General features: G+C 36.1%; 1 protein-coding gene across 1 annotated transcript in view; it reads right to left on the reverse strand.

Moving 5' to 3' along the window:
- Positions 1 to 25,782, reverse strand: part of LOC127429471 (protein mono-ADP-ribosyltransferase PARP8-like) — a 66,294-nt gene extending 40,512 nt beyond the window's left edge. Inside the window, exons 1-4 of the mRNA XM_051678476.1 lie at positions 25,268 to 25,782; positions 24,590 to 24,644; positions 10,741 to 10,778; positions 7,240 to 7,329 (exon numbers count right to left, since the gene is read on the reverse strand). Coding sequence (XP_051534436.1) covers positions 7,240 to 7,329; positions 10,741 to 10,778; positions 24,590 to 24,644; positions 25,268 to 25,358 — 274 coding nt within the window. The 5' untranslated portion in view covers positions 25,359 to 25,782. The remainder of the gene's footprint in view (positions 1 to 7,239; positions 7,330 to 10,740; positions 10,779 to 24,589; positions 24,645 to 25,267) is intronic.
- Positions 25,783 to 26,192: the final 410 nt, after the last annotated feature.

The raw sequence follows: 26,192 nt of genomic DNA on the forward strand, positions 1-26,192 counted from the left end.
AACGGTGCACTGTTTCTCCCAGATGCATCTGAAATGTAATCTAAGCACAAACGCAACTTTTCAAGCAGAATTATGCGTTATTTTAGTGGACTTCCTGTATTAACCTGAGGTTCAGATGTTTATGCTTCTCATCTCAATCTTTTTCAAATTTTCAGATGGGACAGTTATTTCTTTTTAAAGCTGCTCATAACCCGCAAAGTTTAAACTCTTATTGTAACGCAGTGGTTGGTTGACAGGTGGGGGGTGCTTTGCAGCTGTCCGGAATACATTCAGGACCTCAGATGCGATGTGGTCACATGCGTTTTTGACCACATTCGTATGTATTTTATGTGATCCGATCACTAAACTTTTTAGACCCCGTTTAGTCCTGTATTTAGGGCTGACCACATGTGATCGGATCACCCGAAATTCATCTTAATACCAGGTGTAAACGGGGTCTAAGACTTAGCGCATGCTGGCACGAAAATACCTAAACTTCATTGCCATTCCCACTGACTTTGTGTGTATGACGTATTGCATAGCACTGCGCTTTAGACATAGCGGTCTTAATATATGGCTCCTTATAACCTATTTATTTACTTAATTACCTAGTTATACCTTGCTGAAAAACAAAACAGCCCAAGATGGTTTGCTGGTCTTACAGCCAGACCAGTTTAAGACTATCTTAATCCAGCAAACCAGCCTAGACTGGTCTAAACTGTTTTTTTCTTTAGCAAGGTTAAAGTTGTTATTGCTAATACAATTATAATTTTGAACCACACAAATGTACTATTTGTTTTAGACGTACAAAATACGTTTTTAAAAAAGCTTTTAAAAGTAAAAAAAAAAAAAAACATTTTTAAAAGCTAGGACAGGTCTCTTCAATTATTTTATTGCAGGGGCCAGACAAAACATTTTTCCATATTTATCTTAGCTAGCACTTTCATTGTAAGTAACATGTTAACATTTAAAACAACACTAAAAACCATTAATACTGTTTAACTTTTTTTTTTTAACATTAAAATTCTCGGGGGTATTCAATTAAAAAATTTTGAGGTCTGGCCATAAATTCTTTTTTAAGAACTGGCTGAAAAACAAACATGACCTAATAACTTTTATGAAACATTTTTGTTCAGCTTTACTTTGAAAATAAAAACTTAATGATCATTTTAACATTTTAGAGCTATTGTTTACAAACTATGAAAACTTTTATAACATTTAGATTTGCTAAAACCCCATATCTTTGACAATATCAACCTAAATAAGAAAAACACAGAGAAAATTTGTTATGTTCGGGATTGAGTATGCTGACTCACAGCTGTTAACAGAACCAAACCGTCAGGGTATCTGCATGTATGCAGGTTCAGTGGCATTCACGTTATCCCTTTTTCGAGCACTACAGAGCCTGAAAAAATGACACACCTGTTTAACACATTATGCAGGGAAACTAAAAGCTTTTAAAAAACAGATTTTTCTGCGTATTTTCTTTAAAGGGTCGCTAATCTTCATTAATTTCTCTTTTGACTGCGCAAACGGACAACACCACTTCTGTAACACCTGTGATCATATATTTTTACGTCTGTAGATTTGACTGCGCTCTGCACTGCAGCTAAGCAATAAACACATTTGTTTGAATAAGACCATATAAAACATGCTGACCTAAACTGTGATTTTTTCATGTTTTGGAAAGCAGTATGAGTGAATTATGGCCAGAACTATGGCCAGAAAAACGTAAACACATACACTCCGGTGTGGATCTGTATGCTAACTAGTGGTCGACTGATATATCGTCGAGGCCGATAAATCGTAAGATATTCGGATTTCTTTAATTATCAGCATCGGCCGATAAATTTGTCTGTTTGGCCAATTCGTTTCTTAAGCCGTGAGGGCGCAGAGAATCGACTGCTTGCACATGAAGGAGTCATCGGAGACATGTAAACAACCAATCGCAGTTCGCTTTGTTGTTATGTGCCATCGTTTTACTACAATAATAAAGTGGCGTGCAACAACTCCTCGTTTAAAGTCCTGCATATCAACAGACGCCTTTGAGCTCATAATATTAAAGTGCTCGCCTGTTTCATTCTCTCTCTCTCTCCACAAAAGTTCCCTATAACTTTTAACTGTCTTGTCTCATGATAAAGGCAAATATCAATAAAACTTATATCATATACCATCTGCAAATATGTGGATATCTCGTTTAAACGGATTTAACTCATGAACCTCACAAAAATCCAACGTTTTCTTTCTTCCTGATGAGCGCTCATAACATCTTCTTCTGAACTGAAGCGTGTTTGGTCATCCTGGATCAAAACTCAAGTTCCTCTGATTTACAAATGTTACATGACGGTCAGTCTGTGACAATCCAAGCAGGCAATCCAAGCCATGTTAACTGTCAGTAGACTTGCTGGATCTGCACTAGCGCATGAGAGCAGCTTCAAAATAAAAGCGCTTCACGTGTGCTCTGAGTACATGTCTTATTCACTATGCACTATATGTACAATTGGTTTGATTTCGTGAGAAAATGCGATTGCTAATGTGCACATGCCATCCATGGTTGCTAGACAACTGTGTGCACTATTTCCTTCTTCCTAATATATTACACAATATTTTGTTTATTTTGTTTTGTTCAAATAAATTACTTAAATTGGATGACTAAACAGAAATCAGAAGAAACTGCTATATACCATTTAAAACAATAGCTGTGTTCCAAATGACACAATATACACTATGCACTAACAAAATATACTATGCACTCAGCCATGTAATATATTAATTTTTAAAGTGTATTATAGTCCCAAATGGAACACTTAAAAAATTTAACTTAACGCATTCGCCGTTTAACAGCTGACAGAAGTGACGTTTCAAGCGCACGTAATGTGTTGCTGCTAGATTTAGGCCGTTAGCCAACCTCAGTTCAACACTTGTATCTTAAACAACGTACATATTCACACAGCTTGGGGTGATGGTAAAGCATTCAACTCACATTTGTAAGGTGCTGTATCCACTGATAGCTGCTACATTCTTCATTATTTACAACTGTTTTGTCAGACAAGCAGCGCTGCCAGCTAAGTCCGCCCCTTTCGCTATGTACAGCAAGCCGCGAGCGCTGAGTGCATGAAGTGTCTAACATTCCACATTCCGTTTTGAAGGTTAAAAAAGCGCATCATCTTTTTGCTGCATTTTCAGTGTTAACATACTACTTGTACTCTTACACTACAAAATGGCGTAGAATAGTGCAGAAGTGTGCAGTTTGAGAAGCACCTAATGTAATTTTTTTTAAGATTCTTTTTTATAAAGTTAAAGTTTTGTTTAAAATTTTGAGTAAATATAGTGCTAAATATGAGTTTATTTATTTATTTTTAAATTTTTTTTTAGCAATTTTATATGTTATTTACTATATTAAATTGTGTCATATATCAGCATTATATCCACCTATTGGCCACCCTGCTCTCTGGATGTCGGCATCAGCCATTAAAAAACCCATATCAGTCGACCTCTAATGCTAACTGAAGACTACTGATTCTGAATGCTGTTGCACACGTTGCTGAGTGTTGTTAAACTCATCGTTGAGTTTTGCGCAGAGAGGCTCGTGTTTCAGACTGCAAAGTGATTTTATACAAATCAGACGTGCCAGACAAAAATGATTGGCGAGCCGGATTTGTCCCGTGGGGCTCCACAGCCACATTAAAGTGTTAAGAGAACAGTGAAGTCTGGACCATGAGGTTGTGCTTGCATTTTTATCACATAAAAGTGGAGCACTGTTAGTGCAGCGAGTCAGAAAACATTTAAAACTGACAAGCTGTACACATCTAAGATCCATCAGCAGCTGTGTACACAGACTCATTCATTATAATGCACTGCGTCAGGAAATGTCAACACTTTTTATTGAATGTGTGGGCTGGAAAAATATTAGGTGTGATAAGCATACGTGTCTAACTAACTGCTGGAGTAAATTAGTCAAGACTGTTGTTGTTCTGCCACTTTGTTTTGGCACATATGACTTTCTAAAAATAGAAGCAGAAGAAATGCACTTTTATATTTTAAGATATCCAGCCAGTGAAATTAAAGAGCTCCAAAACAAAAAATGACTTAATATAGGCAAGGCAAGTTTATTTATATAGCACATTCCATACACAAAGGCAATTCAAAGTACTTTACATAAAAATGATAAAGAAAATACAAGATAAAATAAATTTTAAAACCAATTAAGAACAAGAAATAGGAATAAAATGTAATAAAATAGATTAAGAAAGTAAAAATTTATAAAATGAATAAGAAGAAAAAGAATACAGAAATAAAATGATGCAGAACAATCAGTAAGTGCAGCGGAGTGCTCAGTGAATAAATGCAAAGCTAAACAGATGTGGCTACTGTTGTGGCACATCTAACCTCTTCTGGAAGCTGGTTCCAGCTGCGGGTGGCATAATAGCTCAACCTTGTTTTGAGTGAACCCTCTTTATGTCTAACTGATTTGATCCTAATGATCTGAGAGGTCTATTAGGTTTATATTCAACAAGCATATCTGCAATGTATTTAGGTCCTAGGCTATTGAGGGATTTATAAACGAGTTATAGTGATTTAAAATAAACTCTAAATGTAACTGGAAGCCAGTGTAAAGACCTGAGGACTGGAATAATATGCTCAGATTTTTTGGTTCGAGTGAGAATCCTGGCAGCGCCATTCTGAATGAGCTGCAGGTGTCTAATGGTCTTTTTGGGAAGGCCGGTGAGGAGTCCATTGCAGTAGTCTACCCTACTGGTGATGAACGCATGAACAAGTTTCTCTAAGTCTTGACTGGATATAAAAAATCTAATTCCCGCTATATTTTTTAGATGACAGTAGGCTGATGTGACTACTGAAACTAAGGTCTGACTCCAAAATGACACCAAGATTCCTTACATGATTTTTTGTCTTTAGACCCTTGGAGTCAAGGTATGTGTTCACCTTTGGAATTAATATAGGCTAACACACATGAAAACTGCAATAACGGGGCCTTTAGATTGTTATCCTAAACAATTTTCTTTAAAATAATGAGCTTCAACTAACAAAAAGTATCATGTGTACTACAGTGTTTTGGACAGGGTACCATGGAAAAGCCATGTTGTTTTGGACATGCACCATGGTTTTATTTGAAGTGTCTTGGAGCACCATGTACAGTGCATCCGGAAAGTATTCACAGCGCTTCACTTTTTCCACATTTTGTTATGTTACAGCCTTATTCCAAAATGGATTAAATTCATTATTTTCCTCAAAATTCTACAAATAATACCCCATAATGACAATGTGAAAGAAGTTTGTTTGAAATCTTTGCAAATTTATTACAAATAAAAAACGAAAAAATCACATGTACATAAATATTCACAGCCTTTGCCATGATACTCAAAATTGAGCTCAGGTGCATCGTGTTTCCACTGATCATCCTTGAGATGTTTCTACAACTTGATTGGAGTCCACCTGTGGTAAATTCAGTTGATTGGACATGATTTGGAAAGGCACACACCTGTCTATATAAGGTCCCACGATTAACAGTGCATATCAGAGCACAAACCAAGCCATGAAGTCCAAGGAATTGTCTGTAGACCTCCGAGACAGGATTGTATTGAGGCACAGATCTGGGGAAGGGTACAGAAACATTTCTGCAGCATTGAAGGTCCCAATGAGCACAGTGGCCTCCATCATCCGTAAATGGAAGAAGTTTGGAACCACCAGGACTCTTCCTAGAGCTGGCCGCCCGGCCAAACTGAGCGATCGGGGGAGAAGGGCCTTAGTCAGGGAGGTGATCAAGAACCCGATGGTCACTCTGACAGAGCTCCAGCATTTCTCTGTGGAGAGCAGAGAACCTTCCAGAAGAACAACCATCTCTGCAGCACTCCACCAATCAGGCCTGTATGGTAGAATGGCCAGACGGAAGCAGACACTCAGTAAAAGGCACATGACAGCCCGCCTGGAGTTTGCCAAAAGGCACCTGAAGGACTCTCAGACCATGAGAAACAAAATTCTCTGGTCTGATGAAACAAAGATTGAACTCTTTGGCCTGAATGGCAAGTGTCATGTCTGGAGGAAACCAGGCACCGCTCATCACCTGGCCAATACCATCCCTACAGTGAAGCATGGTGGTGGCAGCATCATGCTGTGGGGATGTTTTTCAGCGGCAGGAACTGGGAGACTAGTCAGGATCGAGGGAAAGATGAATGCAGCAATGTACAGAGACATCCTTGATAAAAACCTGCTCCAGAGCGCTCTGGACCTCAGAATGGGGCGAAGGTTCATCTTCCAACAGGACAACGACCCTAAGCACACAGCCAAGATAACAAAGGAGTGGCTACGGGACAACTCTGTGAATGTCCTTGAGTGGCCCAGCCAGAGGCCAGACTTGAACCCGATTGAACATCTCTGGAGAGATCTGAAAATGGCTGTGCACCAACGCTCCCCATCCAACCTGATGGAGCTTGAGAGGTCCTGCAAAGAAGAATGGGAGAAACTGCCCAAAAATAGGTGTGCCAAGCTTGTAGCATCATTCTCAAAAAGACTTGAGGCTGTAATTGTTGCTAAAGGTGCTTCAACAAAGTATTGAGCAAAGGCTGTGAATACTTATGTACATGTGATTTTTTTTTTTTTTTTTTTTTTATAAATTTGCAAAGATTTCAAACAAACTACTTTCACGTTGTCATTATGGGGTATTATTTGTAGAATTTTGAGGAAAATAATGAATTTAATCCATTTTGGAATAAGGCTGTAACATAACAAAATGTGGAAAAAGTGAAGCGCTGTGAATACTTTCCGGATGCACTGTAAATATCATGATACATTTATATGGTAATCGTTCAGTACCATTATATATTACAAAGTACCACCATGGTATTACCATCCAATACTTTCACTGCACTATAGTACTGCACAGTACTTTGGTCTAAAAGACCGTTCTAAGCTATAGCCATAATTTAGTTCAGACCTAAGGTATTATATTGTTCAAACTCTGGACTAAATCAAATTGTATTAATAAAATTCTAGTTTAATGTATGGGTTAAAGTCAGGCTCACTAGTTCAGGGTTGGAACAAAAATATTCAGCTGCCAGGGCCTTGATCAGAGGTGAAAACTACTTAAATATTCCTGTCAAGTACACTCTAAATGTGCAAGGTTACTGGTTTAGCTTTCCCTTTAGGAGTGACTTTAAAAACTTAATATTGTTCAGCTGGTTCATTAGTTTTCTGTAGCTGCAGTTCTTGTATGATTTACAATTAAATTACAAAGGTTCTTACCTGTTGCAATTCTGTGAAAAATCACAGGTATTGGATCCCTGGTGACTAACACTTCATCATCGTTTTCAGAGTTAGACACATACGTGTTATCTGAAATGACAATAAGCAGGTGCTATGAACAAGTTTCTAGAATAGCAACTTGAAGAACAAACAGTGTTATCGTGTCTCTAACAGCAACCGTTAGTGGCAGTCTTCACCATTAGAATGCAATTTATATATAAATGATTAATATAAATACATGACAGCAAACAGAGATAAGTGCTATTTCTATGGTTTCTAAGCAATCCACTATTTTCAGGTTAACATAGCCTATGGCATACTTTTGCAATGATGTCTAAATCTGTGCCAAGCAAATTCCTCATTCTTACGCAAAGCCACTATGCTGTGAATCAGGCTAGACTAGGCTCCGACAAAGAGGATCTCTGCATCTTCTAGACTTAGATTTGGAGCAAAACTCTTGTGTGCTGAATCAAAATATCAAAGATCAATCTTACACTTACAAGAAGACCAATATCACAGCTTAACAACAAAATCCTGAGGTAACAGGGAAATTGTAGTTTTCCATTTTAGTGTGTGCGTGTTGAGGGGGATAAATACTCAAATGCTTTTTGCTTATTATTTAATAAACCTTAGTAAGCAAATATATCTGAATTAAGAGTGCACTGGGGAACTGCCCAAAACCAGCTACCTAAAAGTAAAATTCCAGCATTATATACACCTATTCGGACAAGACTAGATTTCCCTGAGAAATCTAGGGAATCTTAGGGAATCTTAGGGAAATTCGTGTTTCAAAGACGTACTTTGTGATTTTAATCCCGTCCGAATCTGACAAGTCTGTGTTTCTCTCAGATTTTCAAAGTAATTTCAGAGCAAATTACTTACTGTTTTTTGGCAAATTCAAGGGTCCTCTGAGAAATATAATCCCGTCCGAATGCGAATGTCAGTGATTGCTGATATGGAATGTTCACAACAATTCACCTCATGTATTTTGACCAAAATGAATGTTAAGATCATACTTATATGCACGTACGCCCCAGTCAGAGATATTCTATACACAGATATCAACCTCCGCGCTTTTACTATTGTACAGAGCGTTTTGGTCAACTTGGATCACGCAAGTCTTCTCTGGCCAATCATGTAACGGCTGAGGTCAATGGACCGTGATCAGAGTTTTATGACAGTTTTTTACAGTTTTCGTTGCACTTTTCCTTGTGGTCTTAATCTATTAAAAAATATATATTATTTTATATCAGCATAACTGGACATACACAGCAGTCATAATAGTCATTACAATAATATAATTATATATATATATATATAATATATTAATCATTACAATTGATTTAAGTCTAATTTAATTGTTGAATCCTAAAAGCCAAAGGAAAAAAACAGACATATCAATTTATTTTTGTTTTTATTAGATAATATACAATATTGTACAAAATGTATAATATTTTAATACTAAACTTTTAAGATATTATAAGCAGCCACTTCCATAAATTCGAATTTATAATGTATAACTAATAAATTACAATTAAATCAATAAATTAAATAATTAATTATTTAAAATTTATTTTTAAAATTATAAGTCATTTAAAATTTAAACTGATAAAGTTTTGAAGATATGTTAATTTTATCACCTAAATTATGTGTTTAACCTTCTGTAGCACCCACATCTAGAAAACAGACCCTCCCACCTCTGTAATAAACACACAGATCTTTAGTCCCATCCGAATCAGTACATTAAATCTCAGACGTCGGGTGATAATAACTGTAACTCAAACGTCATTTAGAAAACTAATCCTGCCAGAGAAACATCAATTATGTATAAACTTATATTTAATTCAATATGAAAGTATTTGGCCGATATCAATAGCCAAATATATATATATATTTTTTACTGTTCTAACAATAAATAATTTCCAACATATATAATTTACGATATCTCAGAAGTCAAAGTCTGCTGGTTTCAAAGCATTCTGGATGGTTTCCCTCATCATGTAGCCTATAGGTAAGTGCCCCTTTCACAACGGTCATGTCCATTTATGGCATTTTTTCCACATTAACGTAAGAACGAGAGAATAAAAATGAAATATTACATGTTCTTAGGAGTGCCAACCCTTCTACATATTGTGTCCATTAGCCTATTATTTCTGGATTTTTGCAATTTAATTCACAGAGTTTTTACAAAGTGTGTTACTAATTAGTTATAAATAAACCATCGGTTTTTACTGATATGCCGATGGTTTTAACTTGGTCAGTAATTGTCAGTAATTATCGGCAGCCGATACCTCAGTGCATTCCTACTGAAAAGTAATGATAAAAATAGTGTAATTAAAAATAGATTGTTTTACCAAATGCAATGTTTTTCATGCTTATTAGAGTGTTACGTATTTCCCCTCACATTGCCTATATTGAAATCAATTGAGAGTCTGTGCAGAGAGCTATTTGTATGGAGCACAGGGTTGCTGGCAATGTACTGTAGTACGTTCCAAATCAGTCACTTAGCCTTAGTATGTAGCTGCTTATGTAGGCAGTAGGCAGCGAGGCAGCTTGCTAGGTTTTGGTGCAGATCTAAATAGAAAAGAGTCTAAAGCAGCAGTGGTACAGCAATTCCTTACATTGGAGCTAAGAGTGATGCAGTTAAGTTGTATAATGCAGCATTACATTCAACATGGAAAGTTAGATTTTCCAACTTCCTACTAGGAAAAGTGCAATGGAACGGCACTTGAAGTCGGAATTTGGAACTTGGAAATTTGTGCAAAAATTTTCAACTCTAAATTCACAGAGCTGCAGGTGCATGACATCACACAAACATTTCGGAACCCTGGGAGATATTCAAAGTACATGATAAACAGTCACTTTTATTTAATAATATTGATAAATGAGTCAAAGTTCCTACATTACATGCTATTAAAGCTTGTATAACAAACCTTTTCAGAGACAGGTATTCAAACCATGGTAAATTATACTCTCTTTTGATAATCGTACACCTGTAGCAAAAATGCTAGCGCTGCAGCAATGTTTATCAGTTGGGTTATTAGTAGACGTCTCTGGTGACAGTCGAACCCCCTGCTAAACTAACGGCAGCATTCAAGTTTTTTTTTTTACATGTCATCTTCCGAGCATCTGGCAATGGAATGCCTTATTCTTTGGAGATCCGAGATATCAAGTAGGAATATCCCACATCTGACTTGAATTGGATGCAGCATATTACTATCAACTTAGTACAAGCTGTATCAACTGTCACTTTACATGGCAAACCCTGCATCATCTGTTCAATCAGGCCAGTTATATTTCACAGATCGAAATACATTCTGAAAACATGACAATGAGTCCTTATTGTAACAAATGGAATGTTACTCTTTACATCCCTGGGTAATGCAGCTGGTTAGGTTGTGAGAGTTTGGGGGTATCCATACTCTTCACTCATCCATCCATTCCTTTCCTATTACACTACATTACATCCTACCCCATTCCATTCATCCATTTGTGCAATACCTGGATAATCATCAGAGACGTGAACAGAATAGGACACCCTAAAAAAGAAAAGACAAATATTAACATTAGAAGTGATAGACTATAATGGGTTATACTGGCACTTATACACTCATACCGTATAGTACCTGACAAACAAATTTCTCACATTTCTGGTGCAAAAAAAACAATAGAGGTTAACACAATTCACTCTTAATCAATGTGCAACAACAGTTGGAAGAAGTTCACATTTTGTGACTGACCATTACTGGAGTTATTCTTTGCACCTGTTTCAATCTATGTAGTGAAAACAAACACAGACGTATATTGCACCTGCCACATAGTGTGGCTATTTGCACCCTAATAATAGGGCTGTACAATATGGCAAAAAATTATCTCTCAATATTTTTCGGCCAAATGACGATATACAAATTTGGTAAGATACTGTCATTTCCATCTTTTCTGTGATATCCATCATGTTTTAAAATTTGTACAATAACTTCTTGCGGTTGCAATTGTTTGGAATTGCACAATTGCGTGAACCTGCAGCACGTTTCTTTCACAATGGACGTGAACTGCTCTCAATCCAACCTTTGAAAACAGCATATCACACGAGCTCCTTGGTATCATAAGACCAGCGTGTGGACACTGAGCAGCGTGTCACCCATTCCCTCTGAAGCACGCACTGACCATGTATTCATCTCACAAAGTCACAGCCTTTTGGGGTTTATTATGGGACCCTATCTGCTCCAGGGGTGCTGTATCATGGCTGACCCTGCACTCTGACCCCAGCTTAGCTGGGATATGTGAAAAAGAAGAATTTCACTGTATATGTATAATGTGTGATAAATAAAGAAGATTATAATTATAATTACAAGCTTCTCACAATAAGTTGCTGGAATTTTGGCCCATTCCTCCAAACAAAACTGATGTATCGTTAGGTTTGTAAGCCTCCTTGCTCGCACATGCTTTTTCAGTTCTGCCCACAAATGTTCTATTGGACTGAGGTCAGGGCTTTGTGATGGCTACTCCAATACCTTAACTTTGCTGTCCTTAAGCCATTTTGCCACAACATTGAAGGTATGCTTGGGGTCATTGTCCATTTGGAAGACCCATTTGAGACCAAGCTTTAACTTCTTGTCTTGAGATGTTGCTTCAATATATCCACATAATTTTCCTTCCTCGTGATGCCATCTATTTTGTGAAGTGCACCAGTCCCTCCTGCAGCAAAGCACTCCCACAACATGAAGCTGCCACCCCCATGCTTCATGGCTGGGATGATGATCTTCAGCTTGCAAGCCTCACCCTTTTTTCTCCAAATAACAATGGTCATTATGGCCAAACAGTTCAATTTTTGTTTCATCAGACCAGTGGACATTTCTCCAAAAAGTAAGATCTTTGTCCCCATGTGCACTTGCAAACTGTAGTCTGGCTTTTTATGACAGTTTTGGAGCAGTGGCTTCTTCCTTGCTGAGCAGCCTTTCAGGTTATGTTGATATAGGACTCGTTTTACTGTGGATATAGATACTTGTCTACCTGTTTCCTCCAGCATCTTCACAAGGTCTTTTGCTGTCCTTTGGGATTAATTTAGTCCTTTGGGATTAATTTACACTATTCGCAACAAACTATGTTCATTTCTAGGGGACAGAATGCATCTCCTTCCTGAACAATCATTTATTTACACTTATTACATTTTGACTACTTAACTCTACAGAATCTACACAACATCTGGTTTCACAGATTGGCATGGCCCTACTAAGGTTTACATCTGGCTTTCTTCAAAACTGTACACTCTGCACTCTAAACTAGCATCTAAACTGGTATAAAAACCTAGGGATGGGCGATACATCGAATACCCACAATATAATCGTGATGATTTTCAACATTATTGTAAATATCGCGATGATTTTAATGAGCCTTTTATTTGGCCATTAAGTTTTATAGAGTGCATCAGTACACTAATTTCACGATCCTACAGGGCTGTATAATTAATCAAAATAACATCAAAATGGAGATACGATCATATGTGATTATTTAACTGCCAAAGGCTGCGATTAAAGACAGATGAACATGGTCTGTGTGCGCTTCAGAATGAACCGGCGATGCACTGATCTGTGTGCACGTGCGGGGGCAGTGGGGCAGTGGGGGCTCATGTTTTTAGCGCAGTTCCCTTCCATTGTGAAGCACTGCAGGTTCAAGCATTGGTGCAATTCCAAACATTAGTAACCATTATTAAGTTATTATACAAATCTACAAAAGCGGAACAGTAAAGGAGAGTTTGACAGTTGCTCACAAGATGCGAAACTCATAACTGTCAAACAAACACGGCTCTTTTCGTTTCATAATAAAAGCTCCTGGTGAAGGTGAAATAAACACGACTGCATGCAGTGTCAAAATAAAAACCCCAGTTTAGGGTGAAGTAAATAGGACAGAAATATATTAATTTATCTTTAACAAATCTTATCCTGAAAATAATAATAATCCAGTATTATATTATAATAATAAACTTGACTGGGTTCCACAGTAATAATTTAGTACTATGCAATATTCATCTGTTTTCCAAAAAATAAGTGAAGTAGTTTTTGCACACCTTGTTCATTCACAAAGAAATGTTTTAGTAAAAATATATTACTTTTATTAAGCTTCCATATACGATTGTATGTTAAATATAAGTATAAACATGCAATTCAATGAAAATGATTACATTTGAGACAGTGGAGATAGAGGTGTAGATGTAGATGTTATGTGTGTGATTATCATACTTTATTTTATTATTTTATTTTTTAATATTTGATTTTGTGTGTCTATAATCATGTGGGACCACTGGGGTGTTCTTCTGGGGGGGTTGGGGATTGGGGGGTGGGGGTAATAATAGAGGGGGTTAAATATTGTATTTTGTTTGTAAATGTTCTTGCTTTTATTTGTTAATATATGAATCAATAAAAAATGTTAATCTGAAAATGATTACATTTTACTCTCCCTTGTTTTAATTTATTGAAAAACTGTGGGAAACATGCCTTCATTTTTAAATAGATTTTTATTTAATGCCTTTTAAATATTAATTTTACATGGCTACAATGGCTGTTTAGATGAAATGATGGTTCCTCTGATTAATAAAAACAAACACTTTTATGCTATTTCAGAGCAAAAACATAATTATCGAGATATATATTGAATATCATCAATTTGCTGAAATATATCAAGATATAAATTCTGAAGCCATATCGCCCAGCCCTATAAAAACCCTCAAAAAAGTCCAAAGCAGCAGGAGCCTGCCAAACTAGATCTGCTTTTAATGCTTTCACCTAGCAAACACAAACTCTACCCCATTAATCTGATGTCAAGAAATTATGACATTTCCTCATTGACTTCATGAATTAATAGTTTTCAGGATTTTGATACAGTATGCTAAACAACCCAAAGTTATTTATTCTCAGTGGTCTGCCAGCATCCACATCTAATGCAACAACATTTGTTTGAATTAGAGCTTGTCACAATTTAGCACTCACAGTAATTATGTTAATTCAGTTATACCAAGATGATGAAATTCAAACATAATTCGTGTTGATCTCAGGCATGATGGATTATTCACAATAAACTACTGCATCTCTGGGATTATGCGTTTTTCTATACTTTTCACCGTTTGAAATATCCTCCACCTTGTTTGGTAATGTAACAAAGGTGAATAACCATCTTTCAATAGTTTGTTATATCAAATATCAAGGTTATATGGTGTATCAAAAACACAAAAAATTAGCTCTTTGGCTGACATTGATTCAACCGTGGACAGTGGTTCCACATGTTTGACATGAGTTTTCTTAACTTAAAATTACCGTGTAATCTCAACACAAACACTTTGTGTAGAAAGAACGTAGCTGAATTGGGTGAACCCAACAAAACTGACATCAATGTAACTCAAATAAATCTCTTTTATTTCTTTATGTACTAACTAGTGAAAGTGAATGTTAACATGCTAAATACATGCTGGTTGGAAGCACTACAGAGTGTAGTTTAGCAACTATGCTATGGTTAGCACAGTAATTGTTCAACAAAGCGAGCAATTAATTTCATGTGTGACATCAACCTGTCCTCATTGTTAGCTCAAGCTCCACTCTCCACCATAACTCCATTACATGGAGCAACTTTAATTCTCAACATGCAGTGAAAGGATCTTGCTGTTGAATACTCCACCACTATACTACACAATTACTGGTGAGTGAAATCTAAACATTTACCAGACAATTGCCACATAAATACATTTTTATTCGCACACCGTGAAATTTGGTTGCAAATGCGAATTATTTCCTCTCACTGTAATGGACGGTTGCTTATAGAGTAAAAGATTGATCCATGGCTTTTGAGAATCGATATCGAATTGACCAAATTAAAAAAACAATCAATAGAAAGCCCTACTTAATTGTAACATTTACTCTCCCTATCGAGTCCAATGCAAAGCATGCTGGAAAATGGAAATCCCCTGCCCAGTTTCATCAATGCTAAATTAACACCACAAAAAGTATTAAAGTAGTCCCAACTCAAATGGATTAAGTAAACTTCCATTTTAAGAAATTTAAATAGATAAAACGCAAAGAAATCAAGAATTATGTTGCTTTAGTTCGTTTTAATTGAGTAAACAGAACAAGCAGCAAAAATCCTTTTTCGAGTGTATCAGGGTTACCTCTTTTTCTGTGAAAAAGACAAAAATAAGAAAATGACAAACAGGAGGCCATGTCTACATTACAAAAAACAAAACAAAAACACAGATCCTCCAGAAAACAGGAAATGTGCTACTTCCTCTTAGGGTAAGGTGCAATAATTTTTCATAAAGCTCATTTCCTGGTTGTAATGCAAAGAACCTCCTCTAAAAACAAGAGTGACATTTGCAGACCACTTTAAACAGAGGGTGACAGGGAACTCATTAATTCAAAACACCTAATATGTATCAGGTTCTAAAATATAAATGGAGAATCTGTGTGATTTAAAATAATAATTGGATCAGATGAAACAATGTCATAATTTGTATAAATTCCAAATATATGTACATGAACTAAGAATTCATTTTTTTGTTGTTGTAATTACTACTAATACATTTTAAAAAACACATCAATAATAACAATAATAGAACCGACCACTTTTAGCCAACATAACAAAAATAATTGAAACCTGAAGGCCTTAATTACAGACAACTACTGGAAAGACTCTGCATTCATAAATCTTTCCAAGACTTTCTTATCGGTACTGGTACTGCTCCAGTGAGTCTAAAGTGCTTTCCTGGACAACTCATTATTAATTAGCATATTTCGCATAAAATTTGCATGACAATGGGGGGGGACTACATTGCTCGTTTATAACGTGGTCTGTTAGCTTTAGAGGTTTTACTCATCCAAATGGCCTCAAGCTAAAATTTTGGTTTGGTATCTCATCCAACTTCATTGGTAATTGAGGTTGCAAGCCCCATTTTGCCAAAGAAGAACTGCTGTTCGATGCAAGCTAAATCTGGTGGACAGGCCCAAATAATCTGTTTGCATAGTTAAGTGTTTGCGGTAAATAGGTCTACAGAATGGAAAGACTGCCCTTTCAAGAACTAGAGCAATGGTGTTCTTCTCATGTAACTTTTCACCAGACAATATTGTGCGTGAGACACAAAACTGGGTAAGATTATACTTGCCACTTGACGTCAAGCTTTCATCTAAACCAAAACTACTCTTAATGGAAACTTCACTGTAAACCCTCAATGCTCAAAATAATTAATTGTTTTGAATAGGGAAAAATTAAATCATATAAATTAGTTCAAATAAATTAACCTTATTGAGTATTTAGAACTTCCTCTTTCTTTTGAGTTGATGAAACTTACAACTTTTAAGTAACCTGAATTGTTTTATTGTTTTAAGTTTAATGAACTGGTCTCTTTAAATTTACAGGAACTTCAATTTAACTGAAACTGGGCAGGGGATTTCTATTTCCCAGCATGGTTTGCATGGCACTCGATAGGCAGAGTAAATGTTCAAATTAAGTGTTATGATGTGTTTTGTGCAATAAGAATGTATAGGAGGAGACTTGTTAGTGTTTAATGTTTTGTTGTGTTATTTAGAAGAGATTCTGTTATGTTGTTTTTGGGGGTTATCATTTTATAGTGAAAAGTGGAGCTTGAGCTCAGGTTGGGGACAGGTACAATGATTGTTCTACAGTAAATTGCTCTACTTGAAGAGCAACAGTTATGCTCATCAAAGCATAGGGTGTTTCCCAATTCTAAGAACGCAGAGAATGGACTTGCTTTCTTATGAAGGCCAGTCTTGTCAAGCTACCTTGGAAGAACGAACTCGGAAGAACAGAAGGAAGCAGAACGCATCTATTGCGAGCTTTGAGATGTGCTGCGATCTTCGTTGGGCAATTACGTCACTACTGGCATTATCACACCAGTGACAGCATTAATATTACCAGTGAGGTTTTGCAGGACTAGTGACACTTTAAAATAATAAAGTCTGTAAACACTTTTTTCCATGTTTTTATTACTATATTAATAAAAATGTTGACTGAGAAACGACTCTCACAAGCCATCAGACTTTCGCAAACTTACAATGGGATACTCTTGAGGAAAAACAAAACGATAAACGCCCTTTGTCTGCCACCGTTGTATCGAGTTCTTGCCCACAAGTCACCATATGATGCATCCTCGAAATCAAGGACACATCCGGGTAGTTTCCTGCGTCCTCGGTACTTGCATTCTTGAGGATTGGAATTGAACTTCGGCAGTGGATGATGACGTAGACCGAGTCCACGAGAATGTTAGAACACAAAAGAACGCACATTAAGACACAGCCATAGTGTTTCCAATTAGCATATATTCAGCATGCTAGCATTCACTGCACTAGCTAGCTAGGTTCCCTCTACTTGAAGTATTTAAGTTGAGCTCACATGGTAATTTTAAGTGCAGACAAAGAGATACATTTAAAGTACCATTAAAATGTGAGTTAGCTTACTCAATATTTTAAGTTAAGGGCTATTAACATGCATCTGTTGTACAAAATCTAAATCTGAAAGTTCTATTAACTTCAACTTGGATGTTTATTAACTTAAAAACAATTATGATTGCCTCAAATTTTTTTAGTTTTGCTAACTTGTTCAAGTTTACAGTGAACAAATGCAATTTGCATTACCTTTGCATTCTGCTAGCCAATTCTTAACAAGTAGTGTAGTGACTAACTTTTTACATAAAGATAAGCTTTTTTCATTCATTTAGATTTACTTGTAGTACGTTGTCACTGTATTAGACCAAATAATCTAAGTACTTTAAAAGACAATTCTACAACATAAACTCAGTAAAGTTGTCTAAACAAGAACAGCAAACTGCATATCAAAAAACGTTTGCTTGTGAACTTTTTACTCCGTATAAAGACTATAAGGACTAGCTGTCAAATCATCCAGAGGCGGGTAGTAACGCGCTACATTTACTTGAGTAAATTTTTGGAGAAAATTTAATTTTAAGAGGTTTAATAGTGGGTACTTTTTACTCAAGTAAATTGTAATGAAAAATTTTTACTTTTACTTAGTTACAATGGACGACATTCCTGTCATTACATTACTGGCTTTAATTCAATATGTTTTAATAAATGCATAATTTATTGAGAGATTTTTGAATGGGAATTTTACGATAGTGGAAATTTACAGCTGCGCTCTGTCACTTGAGTCGAGCAGCAAGTGCTCAAAACAAACACTTTCTTTCGTCATGCATTGCTTTATTTTTACACCAAGACAAGCAGATAGTTCAAGATTAGAATTGCAGCTCCAACTTAAGAAAACTTGTTGCGGTAAGTGTTGGCGATTGTGATAATGTAAGCTTGTCTGTCGTGCTGATGGTCATTTTCAGGCTGACTCTGTAACTATGAGCTCTTATGACCTCAGTTTATAAATATAAATTTTTATATCAGTGCTGAAATATATCAGTGCCTACTGTATTAATCCATGTAAACATCCGTGTTAAATGTAAACGCCTTTTGCTTTGCCGATCGCGTGCAAGACTACTGGAGCGCGGTGCATTTTTCTCATGAACAACAGAGAAAAAGCTCTAAACTTAAATAAGCCTAACACACTTCCAAATACAGAGATAAGGATCAGTTTACCCTTACTGTACAGAACTAATGATCTAAATTCTTACCACACTGAAAATACTGTAACTACACTAAACTAAGAATCCATGCAGGACTTACAAAAAACAAAAAACAAAAAAAAGCTGTGAAATGGCGACAATAGGCATTAATAAAGGATGATCTTGCTTGTTTTTATTCAGCATTATATATGATTGTTGAATATGGTTAAAATGTTTCACCGTAATAATTACTAGAAACTGGTTTCCAAACTTCTCTTCAAATTGACAGATTCATCCAAATCTGACAAGCATCCTTAAAGTGATAGTTTAGCCATAAATTAATATTCTGTCATAATTTCCCCACCCTCATGTTGTTCCAAACCTGTGTGACTTTCTGTATTTTGTGGAACCCAAAAGATGTTAGACAGAATGTTAGAGACTGACAGTCTCAGTCACCAATTTAAAATATGTAAGGAACAAATCCATGCAGTGAAAGTAAATGTGAATTTAAGGCTAACATTCTGTCTGACATCTTCTTAATTGTGTTCCATTGAAGTCATACAGGTTTGGAACAACATGAGGGTGAATGATGAAAGAATTTCCAATAATAATAATAATAATAACAACAATAAAATAATAATTATTATTATTATTATGTAATACATGTTAAATGTGTATTATGTATTGGGGTGTAATTGTCCATTGTTACATATGAAAGTAACTAGTTACTCACTACTTGAGTATTCTTTTAATTGAGTACTTTTTTACTCTTACTCAAGAAATTATTAACATCATTATTTTTACTTCTACTTGAGTAATTGTTTATTTCAAGTAACTGTACTTTTACTTGAGTACAATTTTTGGCTACTCTAACTACCTCTGAAATCATCACAACTTCCTGGTAAAACATTACACAACAATGCTCCAAAATGGTGAGCCTTGTAGAGTGACATGTAAATAAAACATCTGCACTGGAACCCAGTGGCATGTGGCCTTTAATAATCTTTATGATGTATAGAAAGAAATGAAGTGAAAAGTGTATGGTGTTAAGCTTCCAACAGCTAGCTGAGATGCAATCCAGATTAACAGTGTTTTCATTTTTGGCCAAGTGAAACTAAAAGGCCTCTCACTTGTTCTTGTCCAAAAGACAGTCTCTTGGTGCCCCAGATTAAAACTTCATGTGTCAGTCTGCACTTCATGTGTCTAGTTTGAAGTGTTAATTCTTGTTATGTGAAGAACACAACAACTGACAAACAAACAGTAAAAAATGTTGCCTGTTTAATCACAAAAGTGATTAAAACATATATTAATGTCTAATATGTCAAAGCTAGTGTACAGAGTAATTAATTATATGTAGACACAATATACTGTTAATTGAAGTGAGGCTAAGAGACTGTATTACTTTAAGATGATAATAACATTTATCAATACACAGGACTTCATAAGCACAACTAACCACTTGAGAAAACAGAGATGTAAAACTGTACACTGTAGAAAAGTCGTAACTTTTGATTGTTACATTAAAGGGATAGTTTACCAAAAATCAAAAATTCTGTCATCATTTATTTCCTCATCCTCATGTTGTTCCAAACCTGTATGAATTCCTTGTTTCTGTGGAACATGGAAAAGATGTAGAGCCCTGATTTCCACGAGGCGGAAAACATTGACAGAATCACGGAATCAAGCCATAAAAATGGAATTAACTATAAAAAAGCGGAATGTCACAGAATTTGACATATTTGGGATTAAATTAATGTATAAATGCACAATTAATCAAATTAAAATCGTGATATGTCCTAGTGTGATGTTTAAACCAAAAACGGCTGAGATTTACGGTCTGCGTGCTTCAACGGTAAGTGAATGAGAAGCCGCTAACTATACACAAACTGCTTCATTAACATGCATTAATAACCGCATTAATAATATGTTATTAATGACAGAGCAGAACGCTTTATTCACTGTGAAGCGCGTAGCACATGCAGAGTTTATATTTATATAATAAAAGCATAGCCTTTTACGGTTTAATAAGCACATAAGCCCATATAGCGAACTGCTTTTCAGGAGGTGAGAAATGAAACGGTCAAAAACATCCAGTTTTCCGCCAAAACAAAAGCTCCATTTAAATAGATGCGAGAAACTAAAACAAAATGCGACAGAAATATATTACTTCTGTATAGTAAAATGCAATATTCAATGTAGTAATAGTAGTAGTAGTAATAATGATAATATTATCAATAATAATGACATTATATTTAGCAATATCTCAAGCAAGAGTTTCATCACTGCTTTCATTAATAATGTGATGCTCTACAGAGCAGAACTGTATTTGACCAAAATAATAATAAATAAATAAATAAAAACTCCAATTTTGGGTTTTGGATTGTACTGTGAGGATTAGTACAGATGGTCTTCATTTAATAAAAAATAATGCAATGGTATGTTGAAAAGTAGGGATGACCTGATACCATTTTTTAAAGTACTGATACTTCATTTTTGGTAAAAAAAAATAATTAAAAATCATATCAACAGTTTCTTTCAATTTTATCATCAAAATGGTGTTTAAATTAATTATTCATTAAAACATTAATAAAATTCAAATATAACAATACAATTTCAACATAATATTGTATTATTTTTATCAAATGAAGTGCTTTTATACATAACCTCACAGAACAGTCCAAAATACAACACTGGAGTTATTTTTGTCAAATAAAGTGCTGCATATCAGAGCATTACAGATGTGAGATACTGCTTAAATATAATACAATTACAGCTGAAGTTTACATACACCTTAGCCGAATACATTTAAACTCTTTAAAAAATTTCTGACATTTAATCATAGAAAACATTCCCTGTCTTAGGTCAGTTAGGATAACTACTTTATTTTAAGAATGTGAAATGTCAGAATAATAGTAGAGAGAATGATTTATTTCAGCTTTTATTTCTTTCATCACATTCCTAGTGGGTCAGAAGTTTACATACACTTTGTAAGTATTTGGTAGCATTGCCTTTAAATTCTTTAACTTGGGTCAAACGTTTTGGGTAGCCTTCCACAAGCTTCTCACAATAAGTTGCTGGAATTTTGGCCCATTCCTCCAGACAGAACTGGTGTAAATGAGTCAGGTTTTTAGGCCTCCTTGCTCGCACACACTTTTTCAGTTCTGCCCACAAATTGTATATCAGACTGAGGTCAGGGCTTTGTGATGGCCACTCCAATACCTTGACTTTGTTGTCCTTAAGCCATTTTTCCACAAATTTGGAGTTATGCTTGGGGTCATTGTCCATTTGGAAGACCCAAGAGCTTTAACTTCCTGGCTGATGTCTTGAGATGTTGCTTCAATATATCACATAATTTTCCTTCCTCATGATGCCATCTATTTTGTGAAGTGCACCAGTCCCTCCAGCAGCAAAGCACCCCCACACCATGATGCTGCCACCCCCATGCTTCACGGTTGGGATGGTGTTCTTCAGCTTGCACCCTTTTTTCTCCAAACATAACGATGGTCATTATGGCCAAACAGTTCCACTTTTGTTTCATTAGACCAGAGGACATTTCTCCAAAAAGTAAGATCTTTGTCCCCATGTGCACTTGCAAACTGTAGTCTGGCTTTTTTATGGTGGTTTTGGAGCAGTGGCTTCTTCCCTGCTGAGCAGCCTTTCAGGTTATGTCGAAATAGGACTCATTTTTACTGTGGATATATTTACTTGTCTACCTGTTTCTTCCAGCATCTTCACAAGGTCCTTTGCTTTTGTTCTGAGATTGATTTGCACTTTTCGCACCAAACTACGTTCACCTCTAGGAGACAGAATGCGTCTCCTTCCTGAGCGGTATGATGGCTGCATGTTCCCATGGCGTTTATACTTACGTACTATTGTTTGTACAGATGAACGTGGTACATTCAGGCATTCAGAAATTGCTCCCAAGGATGAACCAGACTTGTGGAGGTCCACAAATGTTTTTCTGAGGTCTTGGCTGATTTATTTTAATTTTCCCATGATGTCAAGCAAAGAGGCACTGAGTTTGAAGGTAGGCCTTAACATACATCCACAGGTACACCTCCTATCAGAAGCTAATTGGCTATTTGTCTAAAGGCTTGATATAATTTTCTGGAATTTTCCAAGCTGCTTAAAGGCACAGTTAACTTGGTGTATGTAAACTTCTGACCCACTGGAACTGTGATATAGTCAATTAAAAGTGAAACAATCTGTCTGTAAACAATTGTTGGAAAAATTACTTGTGCCATGCACAAAGTAGATGTCCTAATCAACTTGCCAAAACTATAGTTTTCTAATATTAAATATGTGGAGTGGTTAAAAAAATTAGTTTTAATGACTTCAACCTAAGTGTATGTAAACTTCTGACTTCAACTGTACTATTGATTTATTATTGTTATTATTATTAGTAGTAGTAGTAATACAGTGAATATTACATACATTTACAGTAGTGATATATTTCTGTCATACTTTTTTCATTTAAATTGAGCTTTTATTTTGAAGTGTTTCTTTGTGATGACGGTAGCTTTTCAATCCAGAAAAGCCAGACGCTACATGACTCATATTGATTATTAAACCACAGTACATTTAATTAAATAAGTATGTACTCTGATTGTGCCTCATGCTACAAAGTGAATTTGCACTCTATTCACTGTCATCTGCTACAAACAGAGCCTGCAATGCTCATGTTGGAGTTTCCGTGTATGACCCAAGGAGGAGCTTTAAGAGGTTCATGCAGCGTGTGCGTTTGCACAACACTGTCTCCACACATTCACAAGTGCTCACATTTGAAGCGCGCACATGCCAACTATATATTTATATCATTAAATCACAGCTTTTGCAGTTAAACAATCTCACTAGAACATAACATGATTTTAATTTGTGCGTTGAATGTTTACGGAATGACATTCGTACATCAGATGGTATTGTTTTTTTTGGTATCGGAGCATTTTTATGAGCACGAGTACATGAGCGTGTTATCGGACCGATTACGATACCAGTATTGGTATCGGGAAATCCCTATTGAACAGTAATTGCTTTGTTTCATTTGATTAAAATTTTATGAATTAATTTGATTAGACAGTTGTTTTTTTAATGATAAAATGTCATTAATCTTTAAAACCCGGAAAATAAAATGGGAAAAAAAGGAATTTGGGAAAAAATAAAACAGAATTTGGAAAAAAATAAAACAGATTTCACAGGGCCCTAAAGATGTTAGGCAGAATTAGCCTCCGTCACCATTTACTTTCATTGCATCTTTTTCTCCGTACAATGACAGTGAACTGAGGCTAACATTCTGCCCAAGAGCTCCTTTTATGTTTCGGAGAACAAAGTTTTTCAGGTTTGGAACAGCATGAGGGTGAGAAAATGATGGTAGAATTTTCATGTCTGGGTGAACTATACCTTTAATATTCTATTTCTACCTGATCAAACCCTTGTGAGTAGTTGTTGGTGTTTGTCAGGTTGATTCAGTGATGTACATAATATTTTGGAATTAAATAAAACCAGTTAATTCAGATGTTACCACAATAAGCACATTTTAGGTTAACATTTTTTCTCAGTGTATTCATTGCAAGTCATTCATTATTAATAAGGTGTAAAGTGAACTCCATGAATTTGAACTGAACTGACATAAACCTCTTCAATCCAAATCAGCTCATCAAGTAGTGTATTGTGTAATTAATGGTTAGTAATCACGTTGACAGCAGTTTTTGTTTTTTTTGACAGTTTTTTCCTCTATGTCAGTAAATAGTAACATTAGTGTCAATCTCAGCAAATGTTTATAATATTTACCTCTTAGATCCCTTTGAATAGGTGAATGTGAAGGTGGAGTCAGAAAATCGAAAGTCTGAAACAGACAATCAAGATAGAACAGTGAGACACAAACTTGCGGTGTCAACAATTGAACAGAAAAGTCCCCTTTGTTAACAAGTGTAGTCTCCATGACAACATCAACAGGGGATGTCCACGGACAATGGATATTCAAGAAATAAACAGATAGCTGATAAATATGTACACAAACTGTGTGTGGAGAACAGAACCGCTCATTTGTATGCTTAATAGTAATGCGAGGGTTAATTAGAAAATCATTCACATCACAAAACGCCCAAACCAACACCTGAGGGGCATGTTAATGTCTATGATGGGTATTCTTTATTATTCAAAGAGCAGTATGTTTAGTAATAATGGCAGCTCACGTTTTGGTAGGCCCTCGGTAGCGGTTGATTATTGCATAATTTATAAGTGTATGTTCAGGAAACGTTAGCCTACATTTCGGACGCTCAACCACATCGACTACATACTTGTTTTGTTTTTTTTAACATAACGAGTTTTTCAGTGTGAACGTGGAAATTAAGGCATCAGCAGTGAGGCTGCCAGCATACGAATAGTGCTGTTCAGTATCTTACGAGTTTATCAATAGAAATTGTTTAAGAAAGGCAGCACTCTTAACAAGAGACAATGGAAACTCACCAGAAAATAGGCAGTCTTTATCTGCCTTACACCTTTGAATTACGATGTCGACGTCTTTTTGAATCCTCTCTTGCCTTGAACACATCCCCATGAAATAACACACACTAGAATGGCTTCTCTAACTTATATTCAGCGAAAATAAAACGAAATGTCTCCTCTTGCAGGCACGATGATATATGTGAGGAACATAAGAAATACGGTCTTTGCTGAAACAATCCCAGGTGTGTCACGCCAATCGACACCGTTGCATCTCGTCTAACAATAGCTTCGATCGCATCGACACAGCGCAGGAGAGCTCTTCCTCGCGACAGCTTTCAGAAAGATATCACTTTTACACCGGAAGCATCTCTCAATCGTCCTCATAACTCTGCTGAACCCGACAATGGCGATGGTGAAAGCCACAGAGTGTGAAACGCTAACGCAAGTAAGTGAAACCAACGTAGGCGACCGTTACGGACAGAGCTGAAGTTGCACACGGAGGAAATGAGTGTGGGAATCCTGTGATCGCATCCACGAGATGCACCCGGTGGGAACGGGAATCGCAAAGAGCCAAGGCGGATGATGTCATGGACGTGTTTTTCCCCCCACGCGTCCACTCTGCAACTGTCCAGCAGTGCTTTGGATGAAGGGTGGCTGGATCTGTTCAGGTAGACTAAATTAAATTGAGGAGAAACATGGAATTTTGCCATGCATCTCATTTTCGCAAACAGCAATTTATTTACTGCCAAATCATTAAACAGACATTGATCTGTGGTGTATTCTAATTGCTACTATAATCAATTAAAAGAGCTGTTAGTGATTTTGTGGAGGGGGAAAACACCTTAATGCAGTTGGAGTGAATCTAGCATACACAGTCAAATTAAACACATTTTTAGGGCCCAAGCACTAAAAGTGCGGAAACCTTATTGTTCTTCTAAGAATTATT

The sequence above is a fragment of the Myxocyprinus asiaticus genome, chromosome 3 (assembly GCF_019703515.2).
Source record: "Myxocyprinus asiaticus isolate MX2 ecotype Aquarium Trade chromosome 3, UBuf_Myxa_2, whole genome shotgun sequence".
NCBI classification, from domain to species: Eukaryota; Metazoa; Chordata; class Actinopteri; order Cypriniformes; family Catostomidae; genus Myxocyprinus; species Myxocyprinus asiaticus.